This window comes from Cavia porcellus, unplaced genomic scaffold (assembly GCF_034190915.1).
Source record: "Cavia porcellus strain 051 isolate PalLab524CR breed Dunkin Hartley unplaced genomic scaffold, mCavPor4.1 scaffold_8, whole genome shotgun sequence".
Classification (NCBI taxonomy): Eukaryota; Metazoa; Chordata; class Mammalia; order Rodentia; family Caviidae; genus Cavia; species Cavia porcellus.
Genome location: NW_026947491.1, coordinates 62,683,492 through 62,710,127, shown reverse-complemented (window position 1 = coordinate 62,710,127; position 26,636 = coordinate 62,683,492). Strand labels below are relative to the sequence as shown.

The 26,636-nt window shown below is 34.7% G+C and overlaps 1 protein-coding gene across 5 annotated transcripts in view; it reads right to left on the bottom strand.

Moving 5' to 3' along the window:
• Rab3ip (RAB3A interacting protein) overlaps positions 1 to 26,636 on the bottom strand; it is a 66,402-nt gene that overhangs the window by 6,845 nt on the left and 32,921 nt on the right. For all 5 annotated transcript variants that reach the window (XM_063255126.1, XM_063255130.1, XM_063255127.1 and 2 more), the window contains 5 exons: positions 24,571 to 24,666; positions 7,770 to 7,847; positions 7,002 to 7,205; positions 1,559 to 1,687; positions 283 to 395 (listed from right to left, as the gene is read on the bottom strand). In XM_063255126.1, coding sequence (XP_063111196.1) covers positions 283 to 395; positions 1,559 to 1,687; positions 7,002 to 7,205; positions 7,770 to 7,847; positions 24,571 to 24,666 — 620 coding nt within the window. The remainder of the gene's footprint in view (positions 1 to 282; positions 396 to 1,558; positions 1,688 to 7,001; positions 7,206 to 7,769; positions 7,848 to 24,570; positions 24,667 to 26,636) is intronic.

Here is a 26,636-nt window from a genome sequence, read left to right as displayed (position 1 = left end):
GCTTTTTTCTTTGTTAAATTTGAAATGCTACAACCCACACAATCCAGGGATTTGTCTTTGGGCTGCACAGAGGCTAAACAGAAATCAGAGAAGAAATTAAAACACATTTAAAACCAAAAAAAGGGGCCAGGGATTTAGTGGCGTAAGTGCCTGCCTTGCATGCATGCAGTTGTGAGTTTGATCTCCGGTACCAAAAAAATAAAAAATTAAAAATCACTAAAAAACTGCAACATAAAAAATTTCAAGTCTCATTTTCCAGAAGCCACAGAAATGAAAACCTACTTTGGTCCACCACATTCAACTGCAGAAGCTTTAACAAATCGAATAGGTTGTAATCCCACTGGTTCAATGCTTAGAGTATTATTTTCCACAGCCTCCAGAACAGCAGAAGCCAACTTAAAAAAGAAAAGTATTAGATCACTATGTTTGCAGAAAAAGATCAGAACTGTATTCAATAAGTAAACTAATTTCATAAATTATTCTCACTAAAGTTTCATTAACTCAACCTTAGCCAATGAAAAGAATCACATAAGCTTGATATCTTTCATAATTCAAACACTGTTATGAAAGGCAGTTCAGTTATAGTGAAGTAACTTTTCCCATTAACTACAAGACAGCTAAAGGTATTAATTCAGGTCTCTGTCTATTCCTTACCCACAGTTAACATTAACTGAAATACCACCTCAAAATAAATATCCTAATGCTTTATTTTGATAAATTATGTAATAAATACTAAGTATAGCTATATATTTTATTTTTATGTGTACGAAAATCTACAAAAATAAGTAAGTTATAAAATATTAGGTTTCCAGAGTAACTTTTGATAAATAGCAGATAAGAAAGGCAAACTACTCCAGTCTGGTAAGATTAAGACTGGCCTACCAGAAAGCAACTACAGAGCCACCATAAACAACATACATCTACATTAAAAGTATTATACTCATGTTCAGTCATCCTTAAAAGTAATATTATAACTAAATCGTCAAAAGATTTAATGAGATTCTTAGGATTAAATTTCTTAAACATTAATTAACAGGATATATAAAGATAAACCTTTCACACGTAAGGACAAACTAGGTGAGTTAACATTTGTATAATGCCTTGTATTCTTAAAGTTTTTGTATCTAATCTACTTCACTTTTCCTTTTAAAAACCCTGTGACATAAGCAAAGAAGGCATTCCTATTCCTGTTTTAAAGATGAAGAAACTAAATATGGTTTTCCATTATGTATAGATAAATCAACAAACACCTTAAGAACTTTGCTTACACTGAACCTAGGACTGTGAGTCTTAAGACCTTGTCCGCTCCCCGTATGTTATTTATACTTCACTCCAATGCAATATACATTTCAATGTGAACGAGCCTGCGCGCAGGTAAGAAAAGCCATTTGAAAACTAAATGTCAGAAATTACAATTCCAATATAAAATGGAGAAAATAGCAAAAACATGACATTTTATAATAATGTATTTTATGTAAGAGTTATTAAAATTCCTAACATGATTTAAAAAGGTACAGAAAAACTGTATTGCATTCTTACTAAAATGAAAAAAATTTACCTCGCTTTTTGAGAATGTTAAACATGGAAAGATATCTTCTTGATAGATTTTGTCTAAAAAAGGACATGTTCTGTCCATTGTGGGCTCATCCTTCCAAGATCTGAATTCATTATACAGGGATAAATCAGCCTAACAAACAAAAGAAAACATGAAAACAAAAAAAGTTTTAAAAAGAACAAACATAAAACCACTTTATAAAACCAAATTTAATTTAAACACTACTAAAAGGTAATGCTCTTCATTTAAAATAATTAATTGAATTGTTCCTAATTATAACATGACAGCAATTCTTCTTCTAAAACATGTCCGGTCCTTTTCAATGTATCCACTATGATGTCAAATAACACTACCATTTCCTCACCCACACCTCCCAAAATTAATGATGGAGCTACTCTTAAGACAGGTACACATTGTTCTAAATATGAAAACTGGCAAGGTCGACTCTAAATATAACCAAAAAGCAATCTGGAACCAAGCTGATTAAGTTCTTAAATAAACAGACTAAATTGTAAAATCTAGTTTGGGGTTAAAATGACACTAATTGTGCCATTATCTCATGGCAGTCCTAAAAGAACTTTCAAAATGTTTATTGTATAAACAAAAAAACAAAATGAGGCACAGTATAATCTATTAAATTGGCCATTATACTTCTGGTACTTTCATGTCAGATATTTACCATCTGAATTACTAGTAACACATCCATGGCTGACATTCGCATTCGTCTAATGGTTCCTACTTTTCCTTTTCCCTATGATAAATATTTCCCAATCATTCTTTCCTAGAGACCCTTAGATTCCCTCATTAGCACCATACCATCTGGTGGATTACAAAGCTGCACCCACATTACCCAACCAAACACAGAAAGCTCTTTCTTCATGCAGCACTTAATGGGTACCCTATGAACAACACACTGACTGCAGCCTGTGGCTCCTACTGGGCTAGGTCAGTCAAAGGTGCATGTAATTTACATGAAAGTAACAAGAGGCTGAGTGTAGCCGCTTTCCTACAGACTTTAAGGTGTATAACGGCAATCTCAATGTGAATTTTCTCATCCCAATTCATAAAATCCTTGAATCAAAGCTAAAGGCAAAAGGATAAAGAATATTAGCAGATAAATAGCAGCATTTTCAAACTCCTTTTCTCTTTAAAGTTTACTGAGAAAATGGGCATAAATCCCAAAGCAAAAAACCGGAATTCTAAAGAAAGACTCTAGTTTAAAAGCAGTAATTTGAACCACTTCTTAAAAGCTGACTCTTGCAAAACCTATAATAACCACTTTAGAAACATTTAATTCTCAGAGCTGTGTGACACAGATATTAGAGGAAGTGAGGACTTAAGAGACAGTAACTTGCCCAAAGTTACACAGCAAAAAAAGTACAAATTCAATTTTATATGGCTTGGTCCCAAAGCTTTGCACTGCGTAATTGTGTCTGCATGCATGCATGTATTTTAAATGCTTACAGAAGATATGTAGCTAATATCATGATTGAGAGTCCCATCATGTTTTCTAAAAAAAGAGAAATACTTTGTTTTCTTTCAGGCTGTTACAATTGTTCTAAGAATTACGAATGTCAAATTTTTATATTTACTAGTCTAATAAAAATAAATAATAAAATATTTTATAATCTAATTATAATTTATATAATCTAATAATAAAAATTTTTGACATTATAAAACCTCAGAATCTTGATATACCTAGACAGCAAAAATTTTTAGAAGTTACAGGCTTCCTATAAATATCTTAAAGAATTTCAAAACACAGATATGAATTTACAAGGTTCCATAAGAAAACATAAATTTTTAAGTTTAAACAACAGGGAAAAAATATAAACTTACATACCTACTGAGACACTGTAGCAAAACTACAAGTTTAATAAGCAATTAAAAATGTTACTCAAAAAAATCAAAACGTTTTTAAAATTTTCTTAAATATTTAACAGAAATTAATGTGAATTTTAGCTATGTTACAGATTTTACTAAGTATGGAACTTCTCTCTAATTAGCACCTTTATTATTAACTAAAATGCAATACAATTAAAATACTTAATAAATATCCTCAATAAGATACTAGCAAAAAAGAATACAGCAAATCAGTAAGATTATATACCATGACTACGTGAGATGGTTCAACATACGCAAATCAATACATATAATACACTATATTAACAGAGCCAAGGAAAAAACCATATGATCATTTCAAAAGATGCAGAAAAAGGATTTGACAAATCCAACACCCAATCGTGATAAAAACTCTAGAGAATACTGGAATAAATGATCTTTATCTCAATCTGAGGAAAGTCATCTATGATAAACCAGTAGACATCATACTAAATGGACAAAAACTAAAAGTTTTTCACTCTAAAATTATAAACAAGACAAGGATGTCCATTATGATTACTCTCATTCAATATAGTTCTGGAAATAGCCACAGAAATAAGACAAGAAAAATAAATCAGGATTGGAAAAGAAGTTAAATTATCATTATTTGCAAATGACATGATACTCTACTAGACTTCAGAAACTTCACCAAAAAACTTGTAGATTTAATAACCAACTTCAGTAGCATAGCTAGATACGAAGTCAACACTCAAAAATCAAGTCTTCCTGTAATAACAAACTTACTGGAGAGAGAAATTAGGGAAACAACACCTTTCACAATAGCATTTTAAAAATGAAATACCGGGGCTGGGGATTTAGCTCAGTGGCATAAGCACCTGCCTTGCAAGCAGGCAGTCATCCTGGTACCGATAAAAATGAAAAAGACAAAAAAAAAAGAAATACCTAGGAACCAATCTAACGAAGGACACAAAAGACCTGTACACTGAGAACTACAGTATTCTGAAAAAGAACATTAAAGAGGACATCAAAAAATGGAAACATATCCCTTGCTCTTGGGTAGGAAGAAAAAAAAATAGTGAAAATGGCCATAATTCCATAATTGTTATACAGATTTAATGTAATTTTGATCAAAATTCCAACAGCATATCTTACAAAATTAGAGAAAACAATCCTAAAATTCATTTGGAACCAGAAGAGATCTAGAATAGCAAAGGCAATCCTGGGCAACAAAGACAAAATAGGAGGCATCACAGTCCCTGACTTGAAATTATATTATAAAGCTACTGTGGTTGAAAAAAAAAAAAACAACCCAAGGACAGATTAGACAAGTAAAAACAATTCCGAACATACTTAGCCACCTTATCTTTGATAAAGGTGCCAAACACCTTCACTGGAAGACAGCTTCTTTAATAAACGGTGCTAGAAAAAACTGGCTTTCCCCCCCCTAAGATTAAACCTAGACCCATTATCTCTGATCATATACTAAAGTTGATAGATAAAATATCTAATTTATTAAAACAGAAAACAGAAATAGTCTGCTGGAAGAAACAGTAGGTAGAATTCTTGAAGACACTATTGTAGGTAAAGACTTTATGAACAAAATCTGGATAGCACAGAAAATACAAAGAATCACAACTGGAATCACATCACAGTTGTAAAGCTTAGGTCTCACAGCAAAATAAATCATCCACAGAGTGAAAAGAACAACCCACAGAATGGGAAAAAATTTTTGCCAGTTGTTCCTGATGCTAATATCTAGACTGATACCTCAAATATATAAAGAACCCAAAAAGTCAGATACTCCAAATTTAAAGACTCAGTCAAAAAATGAGCATCTGAAATGAACAGACACTTCTCAGATGAGGAAGTACAAATGCCAAACAATTATGTTCAACATAACTGGTCATTCAAGAGATGCAAATTAAAACACAGATTTCATCTCACTCCAGAAAGAAGGGCTAGTATCAAATTAACCAAACAAATGCTGGAGGGACTATGGGGAAAAAGGAACCCTTCTCTAGGATTAGTGGGAGTGTAGACTGGTACAATCACTATGCAAATAAGTATGGAGATTCCTCAAAAACTAGAGGTTCCTTTAGAACCAGCTATTTTATTCCCTTTCTTGATGTCTTCCCAAAAGAATTAAAAGCATCATACCACAGCACTATATGCACACACCTGTTTATAGCAGCACAATTTTGTGATAGCTAAATCTTAAAAACAGCCCAAATACTCATCAACTGATGAATGGACACAGAAGATGTGGATTTTTTATACAATGAGTAGTATTCTGCCACAAAGAAGAATCAGTTTGAGACATTTCTAGCTAAATAGATACACCCTGAAGCCATTCTCTTCAGTGATGTAACTTGGACACACATGTGTAAATACCATATCATTCCTCTGTTGTGAGAAGCCAAAAGCATAAACAAGAACCAAATGTATAATAGATATTGTGAAATAGGAAGGAAATGTTCAAATGGGAAGAGTAGGTAGAAGGGGAGAAGGGAAAGAAGGAAGGGAAAAGAAAAAATATGATAAGAAAAGAAGAAACAAATGGAAACTTTTGTAAATAAGGAGGGGAAGAAGGGTTAAAGGGAAAGTAGAGAAAGGGGAAAAAAGAATCAAGTTACAAATTTCTAAAATGTATTAATAACTCCATAAAAGATAATAAATTCCTAGATTTCATTCAAAAATATATTATTAATATTTAATAACATATTATTGAATAAGTACAAATATATTATTGGATAAATACATATACCTTCTTCAAGATTAATGATGGTCTTTAACGATGTAAATATTGCTTTGGAGAAAAAATGGGGGAGTGGTGCTCCATGAATTACTAATCAGCTACATTGGAAATGCTACCTCATCATGTGCAATGACAAAATTTAAGCTATTTTATAGTTACATTTGTACTCTAGACATTCAAAACACAAAATATCTCGGTTATCTTTGCCTTTTAAAATGATAAGGCTATCACTTCCATTTCTGTTGCTTATCTGAATTAATGTTAGGACTTCCTTATCAATATAAAATTCTACATCTCTCAGAATTTAAATAAAAATATACTAATCTTTAATAAAAATCACCTTATTTTAATAATAAAAATCAGGGTCTGGGGATTAGCTCAGTGGCATAAGCACCTGCCTTGCAAGCAGGCGGTCGTGAGTTCAATCCCTGGTACCGATAAAATAAAATAAAAAATAAAATAAAATAAATTTAAAAATTAAAAAAATAATAATCATCTTTATATATTTCTTATATTCATATTATATTACCTCACTGTAACAATTATACATTTGGACTAACCAAGTCATTAAAGCCATCACTGTCCTTTATATAAGATATGACAGTTTGTTTCCTAAATAAAAAATAGAGATTAAAAAACTTACCAGGTTTCCAGCAGGTACTCCAAGGGCAGGCAGGTAGAAACGGAAGTGAAGAATCCCTGAAAGCAGCCAGCTCTAGATAAAGCCTCCCCCATCTTAATACTGCACATTTTGCATTAAAAATTTTGCTGGCAAAAATAACTGACACGTCAGTGATGAGAATTAACAAGTACCAACAGAGTCAGAGGGGACAGTCCTTGACGAGTTACCTCTTTGCAGTCTTTTACAATAGGCTGTATCACACTGAGGTCCTGATGACTGCCACCCATAGCACTGCTTGTACTTTTATTTCTTGTATGCCCCCTTTTAAAAGGTGTCTTTCCACCTGGCAGAGGCTCTTGAGTAGGTGACGTCGGTGAACTGGACAATACAAGGGTCTTCAATGCAGCTACTTCAGCTTGAAGTACATCAATCTTGAAAAGAAATCATTATAGTCAAACACACTAAATAGTTTTATGACAGATCCAACTATGTTTGTGATTTGAGCAAAACACAGTCAAAGGTGGGTTTCATTTAAATCTCCTGTACACTGATACAAAGAAAATACATCCAACTATTGTGATGTTTCCACGTGTTTCAGATTCAGCTACTAGTCATGATGTGAAATAAAATTTTTAATTAATCATCAAAATACAACTTATAATGTTATAGCACACTAAAACAGTAAAAAATGCTAACACTTATGCATTTTTTTCAGTGAAATAAGAAAATAAGTATTAACTTTAAAATGATTCTATAATTCTTTAGAAAGTGTGATTTAGAAGGCTTTAAATTATTTGGCTCTAATATAAATGAATACCAATGTTCACTGTTGTTTTATATTAGTTGTGATAGTAGCTATTTTCTTTATATTTTTCTGTAGCTTCCAAGCCAAAAAAAAAGCACTACTGTCACAACTAGAACAATAGATACTGAAGTATCTTTAACACAATGATCTTTAACTTATTTGTTTTATTGTTAAGCTGTAAAAAACTTACTTTTCCTTGTGCTTCTTTCAGCTGTTTTTCTGCAGTTGCCTGCTTGACATTTGCTTCTCTCACCATCTTATGAGCTTCCTGAAAAAGATAATATCCATATTTTGGAAACAAAATATTTTATATCATTTGTTTTCAAAAATCTTTCACCAAGTCTATGACTGAAACAAAAACTAGACTGCCAAAATTTACCCTGAAACTAAGAACTCAACTAAGAAATGGCAGTTGACATCAGAGAGACAAACTACCAGGAATCAAGAATATATATCCTCTAGTTAGTACCTATGACAATCATTTGAGTTTAACCATTCTGATAGACTTTTGTGCAAAGACGGTAAAAGTGATGAGGGGCTGGGGATTTAGCTCAGTAGCATAAGCGCCTGCCTTGCAAGCAGGCAGTCGTGAGTTCAATCCTTGGTACCGAAAAAAAAAAAGTGATGAAAGAAAACACGTCAAAGATAACTCCTTTGCATATTCATATTATCAGTCATGGCAAAGACACACAGGAAGTACAAATAAAAAACATGAACATATCAATAATGTAGTTTACAGGAATTAAAGAGAAGCCTTAGAGCTTCCAAGAAAAACATTCACAAAATGATATTAAAATTTGCTATGAAGGGGCTGGGGATTTAGCTCAGCGGCATAAGCGCCTGCCTCGCAAGCAGGCAGTCGTGAGTTCAATCCCTGGTACCGATAAAAACAAAAAAGACAAAAAAAAAAAAAAATTGCTATGAAAAGGTAACTCTTGTTTATCCTTTAATAGGGTCTTAATTTTTAATGCCACAAATATGAACTGCTAGGTATTTAATTTTTATTCATCAATAGCTATTCATCAAATACGTATTCATGACATTTTTGTGAGTACCAATCTGATAATACACTGAGAAAAGAAAAAGGTCCCAGGTCTTAAAAAATCTTTTCTCACATTCTAATAATCAAATAAACACCAAGGGTAAGAATTCTGGATTTAGTAAAAGAACAATGTATTTCCTATTTTTAAAAATCACACTATTGTATGGAATAATTTCTACAAGAGATGAAGAATGGATTGGAACATCACAGAATTATATAATTCCCTGGCATGTTAGAATTTATATTTAGAACTTCAATTTATAGTTAATGTGAATGGAAGGCAGAGAGGAGGGAGGTCAAAGATTATTTTAATAAGTACATAGTTTGACAACTATAGCTTCACAAAGGTAAGTGGGGTCCCAAATGGGAAGAGAGAGCCAGAATGAGGCAGGAGCAATATCTAAAAACAATGTACAGAATTCTGCAAATCAAGAAAACTATCAAAGGTAGTTTGTTTTTGTTTTGTTTTGTTTTGGGCACTGGGAATACAGCTTAGGATCTTGTGCTTGCCAGGCAGGTGCTATGCTGCTGAGCTATACCCCTGGCCCAGATTTTCTTTGTTTGAAAATTAATCTACATCATTAATCTAGATTAATGATGTAAGTATAATTACATTACATTATGTAAGTATAATTACATTAATCTAGATTAATGATGTAAGTATAATCTATATGAAGAGTCAGCAAACTTTTTCTGTAAAAGATGAAATAGTAAATACTTCTGGACTTGAAGGTCAAATACAATTTTTATTCCAATTATTCATTTTGCAATATAAAAGGAGCTATAGGCCATACATAAACAAATGAATGTGCCTTTCTCAAACTTTAGAAACACTGAAAGCTGCATTTCATACTATTCTGCCATATATCGATCATCTTTCAAAGTTGTGTTTCTGTTGTTTTGTAGTTTGGGTAGTAATGGGAACACTTCAGATCTACCTTCTCAGAAAATTTCAAGCATACAACAATCACCAGATTGTACCTTAGACTTCAAAAGTTATTCATTCTGCATAACTGAGATTTTATTTCATTTGACCAAAATTTCTCATTCCTCCCACCTATGAACCCCTGGTGAATACCAATCTACTCTGTACTGCAAGTTCAACTAATTTAGATTTCACCTAAGTTACATAATGCAGTATTTTTCTGTATCTGGCTCCTTTCACTTATCCCCTAGTTTCATCCATGTTATCTCAAATGGCAGGATTTCCTTTTTAAAGCTGAACAATATTTCAATTTTATACACAACACATTTTCTCTATCCATTGATGGATATTGTTTTCATAGACTGGATAATAAGAATATTGCTGCAAAGAACGTAAGAGTATAGATACTAAGATACTAATTTTCTCTTCTTTAGACATATACTCAGAAGTGATGGGATTGTTGATACTTCGATTTTTAATTTTATGAGAAACTTCCATACTATACTCCATAATGGTGGTACCAATTTATATTCCCACCAACAGTGTACAAGGGTTCTTTATCTTCACATATTTGCCAATATCTGCTAGTTTTTGTATTTCTGTGCAGCTTAACAGGTATGAAGCAGTATCTCATTGAAGTTTTGACTTGTTATTTCTCTCATGATTAGTGTCTCTGAGCACCTTTTCACATACTGATTGGTTACTTGTGTGTCTTCTTAGAAGACATTTTTTATATATTTGATATTAAACCCAATAACAGATATAGGTCTGTAAACGTTAGTTCTTTCAGTAGAGTACTTTTTCAATTTTTTGATGCTATGCAGTAGTTTGAGTCTGATGCATTCTAGTTATGTTTTTGCTATGTCTATATGCTTTTGGTGTCATATTCAAAAAAATCATTGCCCAGACCATTCTCAAGAAGTATAGTTGTTTTGTAGTCTCAGGGCTCCTGCCAGCTTCAGTGATACTTGCCCCAGAGGGCTGCTTGTACCACCCAATGAGACCATCCTACACCACCCAACGGGACAATCATGCATGTACCACTAGTGGTTCAAACCAGCAAAAACATTTAAATCACCTGGCATTGAGACATGAATTATAGCTACATCCTGAATGTTTAGCAATCTGAGGCTTTTGTTTATGGTTTAAGAAAAGGGTCCAATTTAATTCATTTGCATGTGGCTATCCAGATTTCCCAGAATTGTTTATTAACAGACTATTCTTTCACTAAGGGTATTTAACTTCTTTGTGAAGATGAGCTAATCATAAACTCAATTCTCGGCTCTTTATTCTGTTCCATTGGTCTTGGTAACTTATCAATGTCACATTGTTTTGATTACTGTCACTCTGTCACATACTTTGAGCTCAGGAAGTGATATACCCAGATTTATTTTTCTTGCTCAAGACTGCTTTAACTGCATGGTTCTTCATGGTTTGTAGTTTTATTTTCACAATACTGGGACAAAATACCTGATACAACTTAAAGGAGTAAAAGTTTAATTTTGGAGTTTCAGCCTACATCAGGCTGGCTCCAAGTTAGAAACAGCATGATGAAAAGGCATGGAGGAAGAAATCTGTTCACTTCATGCCTGTCGGGAACCATAGAGAGGAGAAATATTTGTCCTTACAGGAACAGACACTTATTTTAGGTATGGATTTGTCTGCCTTGTATATAATGCTTCTGCCCAAACTACCACCCATATAGAGTGCTTCACGCACTATCACTGTATTCTACACAACACTGCTTCTGATCAAGGAACATACTTTATTGCCACAGAAATGCAATGGGCTCATTTTCACAGAATTCAATGGTCTCACCATGTTCACTAATGTGGAATCAGTTGGACTGACAAAACAGTGGAATTAGCTCTCAAGAAGCAATGACAACTCCATCTACATGGCAATATGTCACAGAACTGGGGCAAGGTTCCGAAGGTTATGTATCCTCTGAATTTGCACCCAATATATGCATAGCCACGATTTAAGTGTCAAGAATCAAGATGTGCCCAACCAGGGAGAACATGGTGGATAGATAGCAGCAGCTATGGAAGCTCTCTGAGATATCCCACTTAACATTCAGGAATGGTGTGGGGCGAGAAATCCTAAGCAAGGGGAGATATACCCTACCGACCCAGGAACGAACTAATCTAAGAGAAACCACTGGAAACGCAATCCCGGTGCTATAACCGGAACAGATAAGGTCTCAGAGCAGAAGCTGGAGCCTGAGCCGTTTGAAGCCGTGATTTGAATTTCCTGCAGCCGCTGCTGCATCCCAATTGGCACGGCAAGGAGAGAGGCACAAAAGCTCTGAGAGTGGGAAGCGGCGAATGGAGTTGAGAGCGGGACTGGCTGGGAACCCTGCATTGACCCGCAGTGAGTGAGCAGATCGGGGACCCTTCCATAGAGTAGGAGCACCAAAGGACATAGTGGGACCAGACAGACTAGCCCGAACAGGGCGCTGCAGTGTCCTTAGTCACATATTCCCCTCTCAAGCGGGACTGGTGGGGAATGCCTAGCCTGGGTGTTGCCACTGACTTAAGACCCAGTAGGCTGGGGCTGGGGATTTAGCTCAGCAACATAAGCACCTGCCTTGCAAGCAAGCAATTGTGAGTTCGATCCCCGGTACCGATAAGAAAAAAAACAGACCCAGTAGGCTAGCCCAAACCAGGTCCCAGCGCCTAGAGGTGCACCCTAGCAGTAAAGCCTTCAGTAGGTTGACCTAGAGGCGCAGGCCAAGCATAGGCTGCCCAGGTCTGGGTCTCCCTAGTACACTGTAGTGGGCAGGAACACCGAGCTGGTGCAATTCAAACAAACTGTAACCAAAGAAAGAAACTGGGCCTCCTATATACACTTGTATGGAAGGAACAAAAAATATGGGAAGAGGAAGCAACAAGAAAGGGTCCTCGGCCTCCAATCCTGAGAAACATGCAATATCAGACACGGCACCAATAGACATAAAGTGAGAGCCTCATAGACTAGTTCAAAAATGAAGTTATTAATGACCTAAATAAAGATATAAGTAGAATAGTTAGAGAAATGCTAAGCACCGCCAAGAAAAAACAGATGGTGGAATGGAAGAACAGAAAAATAGGGGAGAATTGTTTGATGGAGAAAATAGAGAAAACATAGAATACGTGAAGCAGGTTCAAAGAGATTACCAGGACACTAAAAACTCTATTGAAAGCTGGCATAACAGCTGGAAAGAAACTAAGGATAGATTATCTGAACTGGAGGGCAGATTCATAATGTGGGAGCATGAAATGAAAAACTTCTTAAAAATAACAAGAAAACAAACAGCAATAATACAAAGGCTAGACGATGATAAGAGGATCTATAACTTAAGAATTAAGAACATAAAAGAAGAAGTAGGGACACAAACAAATGGACTACACAAGCTATTCACAGAAATAATCAAGAGAATTTTCCTAATTTAGCAAAAGGTAAAGATACTCAGATGTATGAGGCATACAGGACCCCAGCTGCCTACAGCCCAAACAGAGCTACACCCAGGCATATAATAATCAAAATTCCAGAAATTCAATATAAGAACAGAATACTAAAAGCCATCAGAGACAAGAAACAGATCACTTACAAGGGAACACCCATCAGAATTACGGCAGACTTCTCGGCACAAACCATCAAATCACAAAGAGCATGTGGGGAAATAATTCAAGCTTTGAAAGATAATAACCTCTGGGCAAGATTGATATATCCTGCACAACTGTCCCTGCAAATTGATGGAAAAACAAAGTATTTCCAGGATAAAGAGGAATTAGGGGAATTTGCAACCACCAGTTCAACTCTACAGAGAATACTGCAGGATATTCTAAAAAAGGAAAATATCAAGATTCCAGAAATAGTGGCAGAGAGGCCACAATGAATGGAGCAGAAAAAGAAATGAAAAAGACAAACTGACAACAAACAACAGAAAAAGAGCTCAACAGAAATGAGGCAGAGAAGATTGGATGGTAGGAACAGCTATTTTGGAGAAAACAAGACATCATAATAGCTAGTGCTGATTTAGTATCATCTTGTTTTGAAGTCCCATCAAGCTTTTATTCTTCTGTCTCCATCAGTCTTAACAGGTTGTATCTTATTGGATTTTATTATACGTGATAATATAAGCAAAAACTTTTATAGACAAGGAGATTATACAGAAACCATTGTTCATTTTCTGTTAATCGGTTCTAAATACCCTGTAAAATGTCATTCTCTTGAATGGTTTTACATTGTCTGGATATGTTTGGTGCTACAGTATAATACTCAAAGATTTCAAGGAAAGAGACACTATGGTTACTACTTTTATGTCAGGATATATTGTGGTGAAACACTATTTTGCTTAAATGGTTATATTTTGACCTGCGCTGTTTTGTTGTTATGCCCACTTTTATCTCAATCTCCTTTTTTTAATTATTTACTTTTTTATTTTTATCTTTTTAATTAAGGAAAAAATAAATAAAAAATAGCAGGATACATTATAGTAACCTACTCTGATTACCTATTAACTTGATTTGAAACCCTGTATTGCTCTCACCATCTTGTTTTGACTGATTTTCCCCTATTCTGCTTAGCTTGATAGTACCAAGTTCGAAAGTATAGGCAACAACTGTGAAGACAATAAGATTCATTATGACACCCATTCTGGTTGACTATTATCTTCTTTTAAAGTCCTGTAATGTCTCCAATGTTTTGGTTTTATTCTTTACTGTTTTGTTCAATTTTATTATAACTGATGATATAGGCAATTCTTTTTAAGATAGCAAGAGGCAGTATGGTAACCATTGTTGATCATCTTGTATTTTGTTTTTACATTATCTATTATGTCCATCCTTTTGATTTGACTGACTGTTCTGATACGTCGCATTTGGTTTTACTCTCTTCAAAAAAAATAATAAGAACTGTAGGAGTAATAAAACCCAAAATGTGTAATTGTCATTGTACAAAAGAAAAGAAAAGACAGTACTCTAAAGGTTATAATTGCATAGATGTTTAAGTGTATAAGATAGAGAACCATATTACTGAGTTTTGTTGGATCATTGAACAAAACTGTTTGCAGTCTCACTGTTTGAAAGTCCACTTTATATGCTTTAATTTTGTAATTTAAACAAGTATTTCTAAGATGACAATATGTAGTCTATTAACTAGTGATTCTTACTGTTTATTTTTTAAATTTTGTATTACTTGTACCCTTTTTCTGCTTTTTTTCTTTTTCTCCTTAAATTAAAAAAAAAAAAAAAAGAATCAAGGTGTGAAAATGGGAATACTATGACTCACTAATTACCCCAAGTAACCCACTAGCAAAAATTTTCCTTTCTAGTCCTATGACCTTCTTATTGTCTTCAGGGAGTTCCAGTATTCCACAGATAGTCTTCCTTCCTCCATTATGGAGCAGTAGTTCAATTTCCCCTTGGTAGTCTGGATCAATCTTGCCCCAACATCATCTTACCTCATTTTTAGCTTGCTAAGGGGCATGAGAAGCCCAAAGTGACCAGAGTTTAAATATTAGCTTCTACTTCTCTGGGGTCATTTTAGCGTATCCTGACAGAAGCCTTTTCCTTTCTGAACCATCTCTCAATATTACCATGCCATGTAATGGTCAACAGGAAACACAATGACCCAATGTAGGCAGGATGGCTCAAAATTTTCAAGAATTAAAGTATTGATCACCCTACCAAGTAAAGACCAAAACATGCTGAGGTGCTTGCTGGAGGTCAAGGGAATACAATAAGTAGAAGATGTTATTTATAAATACCAGCTATAACTGCATAAGACTAGTTAAAAAAATGGCAATTGTGATTGTCATGAGTATTTCTTTCCATTTTTGTTGGTACTTCTGTGCATGTATACATATATGTTAATAATATATATTTTTTCTTTATATCATGTTGATTGACTTATCATTAGTACTTTAGCACAGTTACGCCTACATTATAGTATTTTAAGTTACAGAATGTCAGGAGAAAAGCAGACATCACACACACAAAAAAGGAGAATTAGTGTATTTCTGTTTATATGCAAGACAGTTGCATCACAGTCATAATTATAAAATTTGCTATTGTATTTTGAGATTAGGTATGATTTAAAAAGCTGTGTCAGGATGTCAAGTTGACAAAGGGTGGATTGTGACCAGTAATCATGGCATGCAAACTGAATGGGTTAAGAAGTACCTTGAAGGTTGGTGGAGCAAAATTCTCAGGGTGTCTGCTGATGACTGCCACATAGATCAGCAAACAGAAGGGAAGAACCACCCTGGATATTTGTGGCACCAACCAACAGGCTTAAAAAAAAAAAAAGGAAGAAGGAATTGTCCCCATTTTGAAAGAGCTCTCCTTTTGCCATCACCTCTGAACACTGATCTCCAGTTTCTTCAGTCCTTCAGCACAGATTGGACCTACAACTCTAGTGATCATAGGTCTACAACTTTTGACTGGTGCTGCATCTTGATGTCACTTTTCTGTGGTTTCCATCTTCTGGCACAGAGCACCTAAAGGTCATCTGGCTCTCTGGTGCACAGGTGGCCATTTTGATTCTTTCACCTCTAATTTCACAAATAGACTCTCCTGCCTCTGATCAGGTAAGCCCAACTAATAAATCTCCATAAATGAATAAAAAATATGCTTGTGTTTCTCTAGAGAAGCCCAACTAATACTACTTTCAAGAGCACAACTCCAATAGCACATCTCCACTGAACAGGCCCCACCTCCTGAAGCACATTCAACTATGAATCTGTCAACAGGATCAATCCACTGATGAGGATATCACTTCCATGACATAACTGCTTTTAAAAGCTCCACTTCTCAATACATGAGTCATTAGGGGACATTTTAGATCTAGGTACAGTAGGGTTCCATATGAATTCCAGAATTTTTTTATTTCTATAAACAATTTCACTAGAATTTTCAAAGGGACTGCACTCATTCTGTTGAACACTTTCAGCTGTATGGACATTTTAAAAAAACTAATTTTTCCAACCCATGAACATAGGATGTCTTTTCACATATCTGTATTTTAAGTCTCTTCATCAGTGAATTATAATTTTCGGTGCACAAATCATTCACCTCTTTGGTTAAGTTCCTAAGTATTTGCTACTTTGTGATATTTCTATAAAATGAGACTGTTTTCATTTTCTTTAGTGTAGAAGCACCACTGACTTTTGTACACTACAAGTTTACTAAACTGACATATTTGTTCTAACTTTGTTGCTGAATCTTTATGATTTTGTTATGATTTTATAGATGATGTTATCTGTGAACAGATGTTTTTATTTCGTGTTCTATCTTGTCTAATTGCTCTTGCTAGGACCTCCAGTATTAAGTAGAAGTGAAGAGTGAGCATCCTTGCCCTGTACTAGGTTTTAGAAAAAATAAACTTTTGGTTTTTTCTCATTGATTACAATATTTGCTGAGTTCTTCATATATGCTCCTCACTGTGTGGAGTGACAATCCTTCAGTATCTATTTTGTTGAGCACTTTGACTATGAACAGATGAATTTTGTAAAATATTTTCATTTATTGACATGATCATGTGACTCTTATCTATTAATGTAATGTATTATACTGATTGCTTTAAGGTGATCGCATATTTATCTATTAATAGTGTATTACCGTGATTTCTGTATCTACATGCATTAAGAATACTGACATGTACTTTTTTTCTTTTCTTTTGATTTCTTTGTGCCTTTTGTATTAGGGTCATACTCACCTTACAGAATGTTCTTTTATTTTACACAAAGATAAAATTAGATAGACAGACATTTTGTCCATTTGATCTGTTATTCAGTTCAGTGTTTCCTTACTGATTTTCTATCTGAATGATATATGCACTACATAGACTACTGAGTCTCCAACTATTACGGTTTTGCTATTGCTCTCTTCAAATCTGTCAATGTTTGCTTTACAGATCTAAGTGTTTTTATGCTGGTTGTATATTTAATTGTTACACATCCCTTTCAAATTGACCCTTTAGTCTTTGTGTCTAGGACAGTTGTGACTTAAAAGTCTATTTTGTCCAAGCTTGCTCTCTTGGTTACCAGTTGCTTGGAAGTATTTTTTCACCTCTACTTTCAACCTGTGAGTATCCTTATATTAAATCCTGTGAGTATCCTCATATTTTATAAATAGTATAGTTAGGTTTTTGTTACTTATCAATTCAAGAACTCTTTTGACTGAGTAGTCTAGCTCATGTAAAGTACAGATTTATTCTTGCCATCTTGGTAAATTTTTTCAGTTATATAGTTCTCCTATCCCTCTCTTCAATTTATTTTCTTATTTTTTGTGGTGATATAGTTTCTGTTTTTGTAGGGTTTTTTTGAGGGGAGTGTAGACATGGGAACACTGGTCTTAGTGGAAATAATGGGTTTTTGTTTTTGTTTTTTTGTGTTTTTATTTTTTTATCGGTACCGGGGATCAAACTCATGACTGCCTGCTTGCAAGGCAGGCGCTTATGCCGCTGAGCTAAATCCCCAGCCCCCTTAGTAGAAATAATGGCCCCCAGGTAAAGGACAGAGGCAGGAGCCTCTGTCTGATGACACTGTTGCAGCAAAATAATAAAAAGATAGTTTTAAAGTCACTTTAACTCTATTGTGTTAAAAACTGGTCAAGGAATTTCATTGCTCAGTGTATCTGAGATCTGTGTTCTCCATGAAAATGTCAATAAAGAGTATACTTTCATTTAGATATGGAGTTAAAACAATCACTAGCTCAACATGAGCACCTCCCTATGCAGATATAGATTCCTCCTCTATATCCTCCTGCATCATTTCCTGGGCCAGCCACAAGGCCCCAGGGCTTCCACAGGGCACCAGAGGAGATCTGGTAAGGGACAAAGGGTGGGCTCATTGGTTGGGAGGCTCCTTCAAAAGCCACATGTTTTCTTGTGATTTGAGGTACAGAGATCTCAAGTGCCTGGTAGGTTCTGAAGCCCGCTGGTGCGTCAGATTAAGTGGTAACATGACATCTGAGCCAACATCATGGTTAGGGCTGGTATGAGGGTCCAATAATGGAGGAGCAGGAGAAATCTGTGCTGTTTCCCAAGCTTTCCAGGACTGCTGGCCTGATTGCCTGATGTACTCCTCAGAGCACAGATGTTACAAATTAAGGAACTATAGGGCACATGGTCATACGTATTTTGAGCCTGGGGACATGGAATCTTCAAAACTAGCTCTTTCCTCAACGGCCAAGGGTTGAGTCCCAATCTGGTTGTTCCAATCTTTGTACTGCAGCCCATCCACCCTAGCTTGTCCACCTTAGTAGTGTCATAGTCTATCACCTGAGGATCCCCATAAATGGAAAGAGTTGAAAGATTACAAGACTGGAGCTTGATGCTGGCATCATTTCAAGGCTGTCATGCCAATCCTGGTGGGAACCAGGGCATACAGGCTTTCCTCTGGGATGCCAAGCTCCTGTAACAGCAGCTGCTAACATGCCCTCATCTGCTGACACTACAGGTACTCATAGCTGTTTGGCAATGGCTGCCCCCAGCCTCAACAGTAGATAGACTCTTACGAATGGTGATCAGCTGTGGGCCAGCTAGCCACAGGAGGTGCACTTCTTTCTCTCAAACAGTTGCCTCCTAAAGCCTGCAGCATGATTCAGATCATGTCAGAGGCCCACGACCATCAGCTTCCTGACTGCTTGCCAAGACCTCTGCCACCTCTCTTTGGAGTATCCAGATGACTAGGGACTGGCTTGGTGTTCACATTCTTCCTCAGCTGCTTTACAAACCTCTTCCAGTTGTCCTTCTGGGTTGCATCTTTGAACAGCATGCTCTGCATCATCTTGTACAGCTCCATCACCACTATCTCGACATCAGCCTTGCCTCGTGCTTCGCTTGCCAGGGTGGTCCTGCTGGCTCTTTCAGCTGCTGCATCATCATTCACCTCGCTCTACTCCAGGGATTTAACTAGACTCTGAGGAATCTTGAAGTCATCCAAGTGAGTCTGGATCTTTTCCACCACCCTGTCCAGCATCATGTAGACCATTTTCTCTATTTGAATGCCCCAAACTCTCTCAAGTTCTTCTTTCTTTAACCTGGATTTCTGGAGGTTGCCAATCTTTTCCTCCAACATGTCCACTGCCATTCTAAGCCTGGAGAAATGTGTTTTTAAAAAATGTTTAAGTATATTTTATAGCACATAATAAATATATTTGTTGTGGTGAACTGGAATGTATATATATGTGTGTGTTATCTTAATCCCATATATATTATACACACACACAATTTTTTGAGACCATTACCCTACATAGTTCAGCTGACCTTGAACTCACTACTCCCAACAACTCTCCTGCCTCAGCCTCCTGAGTGCTGGGATTATGGGTATGTACCACCATGCCCAGCTATTAATACACTGAGAATATACAATGAATACATTCATCATGGGGAGTTGGTACACATACATAACCCATCTTAATCCTTTTTACTCCCACTTCCCTTCCCATCTCTTCATCCCTAGATCCCCTTCAAGACCTACCTCCATATTCCCTCTAATCTTTATTTTTGTCTTTAAATTATTTGTACTTCAGGTGTCCCATGTAAGAAAAACCATGCAACGTTTAACCTTCTGGGTCTGATTTATTTTGCTTAGCTTAATGGTCTCAAGATGCATATATTTTCCTACAAATGACTCAAACATTCTTTATGGGTTAGAATTCCTTTGTGAACATACCCTATTTATCTGCTCATTCACTGGTGGGTGTATAGGTTGCTTCTAAGATTTAGCATTATGAATAGTGCTGCCATAACACAGGTATGAATACAGTACATCTCTGTGTTATGATGTCTTCAGGAAGATATCCAGAAGGGTAAGAGCTGAGTCTAGTGGAATTTCTATTTTTAATTCATTGAGGAATCTCTGTACTGATTTCCATAGTGATTGTACTAGTTTACATTCACATTAGCAGTGTAGAAGGGATTTTTGTGTTTCTAGAATACTTTCTTCTTCTTCCTCTTTACTAGCTACCACAGGATTTACACTAAACATTTTCTTTCTATTTTACTGTTCTAAGTTGATAACAATTTGAACTGCATGTAGACACACTACCATGTGCTCTCCTCACACATACTTACTTTATAAAACTGATGTCAGATTTTACTTCTTTCTGTAGTGTTTCCATTAACAAATTTCTGTGGTAATAGTTACTCTAACTACATTTGTCTTCTACTTTATATATCAGTGTTTAAAATTTCATACAATTTTTATATGTTACAAAATACTATTTTCCCCATAATCATTTAAAAATACAAAAACCCTCTTTATCTCACAGGCTGGACAAAAGGAAATTGGCTCCCTTCATCTACAGGCTATAATCTGCAGGTTTCTAATCTATACATTTTTGGTTTATACTTATAAAATTTGAAAATATAATTTTTTCCTTATCAGGCTAGTATAATTCAAATAAAGGGGGTAGAGTCCTCTGGATTTTAAAAATAATGTTACAATGGCAACATCTTCAACATCTACTAATTTGCAAAAATTATTTGCTAATACAGTATTAGAGAAGATAAAAATTCACTAGAGGATTTCTGCAAAAAATCTTCTAGAAGTCTCACTGATCTGAAATTTGGTATACAACTAACTACAGGAAAAGATATACTTCTTACATATGGATCATGTCTGGGTGTACCAGCAATAGTATATCCAATATTTTTATACATAGCCTTATTTTTTATGTTTGCAGTACAGAATGTGTTTCTATTCCTTATATGGAGTTGGTACAACTACATCTTAATTCGTTTCTTTATGCCTGTTCTTTCTACTACCCCATTCCCACTTGAGAAAGATCTCTCTCCCTGCTTCCTGTTATCTAATCTACCTTTTATTTTGCTCCTTATTTATAATTTAGGTTTCTCATGTAAGAACCTCAAATTATAAATATTTATAATATTTAAATGACATTTAAGCTCATACATTTGACTTACTTCACTTAACACTATGGTCTCACGGTGTAACCATTTTTTTTTTATAAATGATTCAAGCTTATCTTTCTTTGTGGCAGAGTAGTACAGTATTCTACTGTTAAATATCATATTTTTTTATCTATTCGTCTGTTGATGGACAAACGGGCAGCTTCCAAGATTTAGTTATTTTGAAGTGTGCTGCTATAAACATGGGTATGCATGTATCACTGTAATATGATGACTAACTTTTTTAGGAAGATACCTAGAAGGGGAACAGCTTAGTCAAATGAAACTTCTAGTTTTGCTTTTTGAAGACTCTCTATACTGATTTTCATAGTGATTCTACTAGTTGAGTTTCCCACCAACAGTATAAAAGTGTTCCTTTTTTCTTGCAGTCTCATCAGTATTTGTTATTATTTGATTTCTTGATGAGAGCCATTATTTTTGGGGTAAAATGGAATTTTAAGTGCTGTTTAAAACTGTTTTCTCTAACAACCAGCAATGCTGAATACTTTCAAATTAACATTTAGAGTGGGGATACAGCTCAGCAGCACAGCATTGAGCTCACAAAGTTGTGAGCTCAATCCCCAGTCCAAAAAACAAAACAAAAAAAAATATTAAAATTTAGATTGGACCATCATCAGAGTCATAAATTGTTAAAATAAAAATTTCAAAAACAAGTAACATTCATAATCCTCACTAAATATATATTAAAATACATATGTAAGAAATGTTTCAGTAAGAATAAAATATTTTATATCACAAAAATTTTAAGTATCTTATTACACCGTGCCATCTTGATGAAATTTTAATATGAAAGTTTTAATTTCATATTTTAAATATATATACATTGGCATATGTATACAATTTGTAAATAAAATGTATGCTTTTAGAACAGTGCCTGGTACACAAGCTACTGTCAGTGAGCATTAGGTATATGCTCAAATTTTTCTATTCCTGAAAGAGTACAGGATCAAGAAGTCTGGCATCTATTGGTCTAGGTAAGAAGTCGTAATACCATCAGGGATATAGCTTAGCAGCATAGTGCCTGCCTGTCAAGCACAAGTTTGTGAGTTTCATTCCCAATACCAAAAAAAAAAAAAAAAAAAAAAAAAAAAGGAAAAGAAAAAGGAATCACAGTGCCTTTGAAAACAGTTTGCTTAATAGTTTGGAAATAGCACCACAAGACTACTAAAAATTTGAATGTGGCTTGAATGAGGGAGAGGTCCCATGATGATTCCTATACTGCGGTTTGAGACAAAAAGTTCCAGTTATGATTTTCATAGAACCTAAAAGCAAGAGTCAGTTATACATCTGAGAATCAGCACATCTTATTCGTCTTCCTATGCCTCATTATTTCTTTGCATATGAAATTAAAACAATCTATCTTTACACTTAACCACATTGTTGAATATATAAGGCACATCACAGAAACATACTAAAAGTAGCTGATGAAACATAAAAATTACCTTAAGGTCTTTTTTCCACATAAGTACAGACTACTTCATAAAGCATTCTTTCAAATGGCTTAGCTTTACGTTATCTCAAAACTAGAGGTGTTATAAGAAAATACTAACTCTGAAGCTCTTAGGTCTGGAGTTCTTGTCCATATTTGATACTTCTAAAACACTCAATTTTGCTACAATATAAAGTATAATTATATTGAAGATTATTCATCATGCACAATAACAGACTCCTAATTTGAAATTATGTTAGGAATACCAGAAGTGTAAAAATTAAGTCTATTCTGAGTAATTTTAACTCTTAAAAGTATACACACATAAAACGCAAGCAAAAATATTTTCCTAAGACAATAGTAAATTAAGATTGTGAAGGTACAATTAAGATTACAGAAAAGCTTTTAGCATTCTTTGTAATTCATAAACACTTAGTTTCAATACAACTTTCTTCATTAATGAAATCATCTTTAATCAATGTACGTTCTTTCCCAGACAGCATTCATAGTGTTGAGGGCATTAACTTCCTTTGGATTAGGCATAGGATTAGGCATGTTATTTTTTTTTTAGATGTACTTTACTAATTTCACAAGCTGTATTTCTGGCCCCTTGTATACTGCTACAGAGGGAGAAGTTTCTTTCTGCTCATTTTTCTTCTTCTGCATACTTCTAAAACTGAAATACATGTTGCAGAAATAAAAATTTCCCTTAATATTTTTATTACAATAAAAACCTTATAAACAAATTTTCAGGTAAAAAAATGTTAAGAAATAATAGCATTAGCCATTACAGTAACACATCAACATATTTTTATAAGAACTTTCTAAAAACTCAAGGTCTTAATCCAATTCTTTCCCACCCCAAGAAATATTCTAAGTTGTCAAAATGACTTTTATTTTTTGAATTAAAGCCTAGAATAATGGTTAACTTTGTCAATTTGACTAAATCATGGATGGCCAAATACTTGGTCAAACGTTATTCTGAGTATTTACATGAGGGTGTTTTTAACTAAGAGTAGCACTTAAATTGGTCAGCTGAATAATACACTGTCCTCTAGCAAGTAAGTAGGTCACATCCAATCAGCTAATGGACTAAATAGAACAAAAAGGATTACATTAACAAACTCCTTTCTGCCTTCAGACTCTAACTGAAATAGGACCTCTTCCTGGTTTTCAGGCCTTCAGACTCAAGACTGGAACTAGCTCATCTCGTGTCTCCAGCTTCTCAATTCACCCTGAAGCTCCTGGACTTGCCAGCATCCAAACTGTACACTCCTGGGATTTGCTCACCCAAATAAACAAATTCTTTCTGATAATCAATGTCCCTGCCTCTTTTTTTTCTTACACACATCTGCCGCTCCTGTTTCTCTGTACCAGTGACACTCCTATTCAGAATCACTGATCTAGTTAGGTAGAAATTTTGATTCTAGTAACAGGAGACACTAAGGTATGACTTCTAACATTCCTCAAAATACCCTATCATATTTTCCTTTCTCTCATTTTAAATTATAGATTCTATATTGCTTAATGATTTTACTCTAATTTTTGCTTAGAGGGCTTAAGAATATACATAAAGCTAAGCATATCCTATTTCTCAAGATTCCTTCAAAAAATAAGTCTACCAGTATATAAAAGATGAGATGTTCTGATGGCCAAGACATAAACAGACCAACCTCAAACAGACTAGCAGTGAGTTCTTCCAATTCCTGCCCAAGTTGATCTCGAACTTTTGAAAGTCTTTCACATTCTTCATCTTTTAACTTCAGTTCCTATGAAAAATCAGTAATTTTATTTTGCATCTCCATAGTTTGAAGTTAGTCAATATATTATAATGAAATCTTTACTAACAAATTCACAAAATATTCATACTGTCTTTTTTCCATATGCTCACAGTGAAAATGATTACCTACTACTTGCTACATGAAAGACAATTAGACAAGCCTAAAATTACAAATAATCCCAAAACTAAATTTTCACATTCCTTTCACAAAGTATCCAAAGACTAACTATAATTATATATTATATATAAATAATAAAATTATTTCTTTTTACCTTAGCTTTTCTCTGAACAACATTTATTTCCATCAAGCAAGAAATTTTTAAAATTATGCTTATTAATATCAGTAAAGGTTCAGTGACTTTTTCACATTTATATTAAAATCATTTATTTATATATAATTTCATGTACTATAATTATTGTAAAATTTCTATGAGGAAATTATATACAATTCACGTTGTAGTGAGGTAAACAATACATATTAGCATTTAAAAATCATAAGAATGGCAATAACAAAAAATTACATCCTAAGTTTATATAAGACTTTTCTATAGCTCACAAATAGATGTTCAAAAAATCCTTCATTAAAATACACCATTTCATATGAAGTAGTCTGAACTTTCAAACTAACCTATTCAAAAAATTCAAGCACCTCAGTCACAATTGCACTAATAAAGTCAGTCAGTCTTACAACTGTGGTGGTAGTATAGTTTTTAATATCCCAAAGTCAACTCCTGAAAACCAAACATACTAACTAGGACAATCAGAAGAATGTAATCACATCTTCAACAAAACTAGCTAAAGGATAATTCCAAATATAAAGTAATGTGCCTAAATTGTCCACAATGCACGATCAATGGCTGAACAGAAGGGATCAAAGGGAAGTGAATAGGTACTCAGACCACAAGTATCACTAGCAAATTCCTTGAAATGAGTGTAGTTTATCATTGGAGAAAAACCTCGGAGACCAAATCTGAGAATAAATGAAAAAAAGCAGAAGTTTTTCACATGCACCACTTCCATGTAAAGACAAAACCCAAAATATTCCACCCAGCAGGCTGTGAATCCCTGAACTCCTAGGCATCTCGTAAGTGGTCGGTCAGGACCCCTTTCCAAAGAATAAATCTCACCCTAAGGGAAAAAAAAACAAAACAAAACACTGCAGGACAAAAACAATAAAGACAAGAGAAAGAAGAATCAGATATAAGAGGAGGAAAGGGATAGCAAAGTTCCAAAGGAAACACAGGAAATGTAAGGAGAAAATACATATCTAGTAATGGAACAAGAAGCCCGTGAAGATCTCAGAAACACTGAGTTAGGGAAGAAAACTTGCTTGAAAAAGGCCTACCACTGAAAGACAGAAATAGCTACACAAATACATCAAAACAACCAAGGGGAAACTGACCCTGGCTTACCTTCTCCTTCACAGGAACACCTTACAATCCAAAGAATAGTCCAAGGAAATATAATTAATGTAAATACAGTAAACAGAGGCAAATATGTGGTTATAGCTGAATAAATGCGAGAAGTTCTGCTGTGCTGTTTACTTCACAATAAGATGACACATTTCAAAAAGTTAGAAGAAAGGATTTTGAATGGCCACCAACAAAAGATACCTATAATCCCAGCTGCCTGGAAGACTGAAGCAGGCAGACAGCAAGTTAAAAGGCCAGCTTGGGAAAGTGAAGGGGATCCTCTCTCAAACTTTAAAAACAAAAAAACTTCTAAGTGGATAAGGATGGCCACTGATTCAATTACCAGTATTGCCACCAAAAAAAAAAAAAAAAAAAAAAAAGTCGAACTTTTCTTAAAATTCAAACAACAGTTATGCTAGAAAACAATGAAGTAACATTTTTTAGATACTTAAGGGGAGTGGCTGGGGATTTAGCTCAGCGGCATAAGCGCCTGCCTTGTAAGTAGGCAGTCGTGAGTTCGATCCCCAGTACCGATAATAAGGAAAAA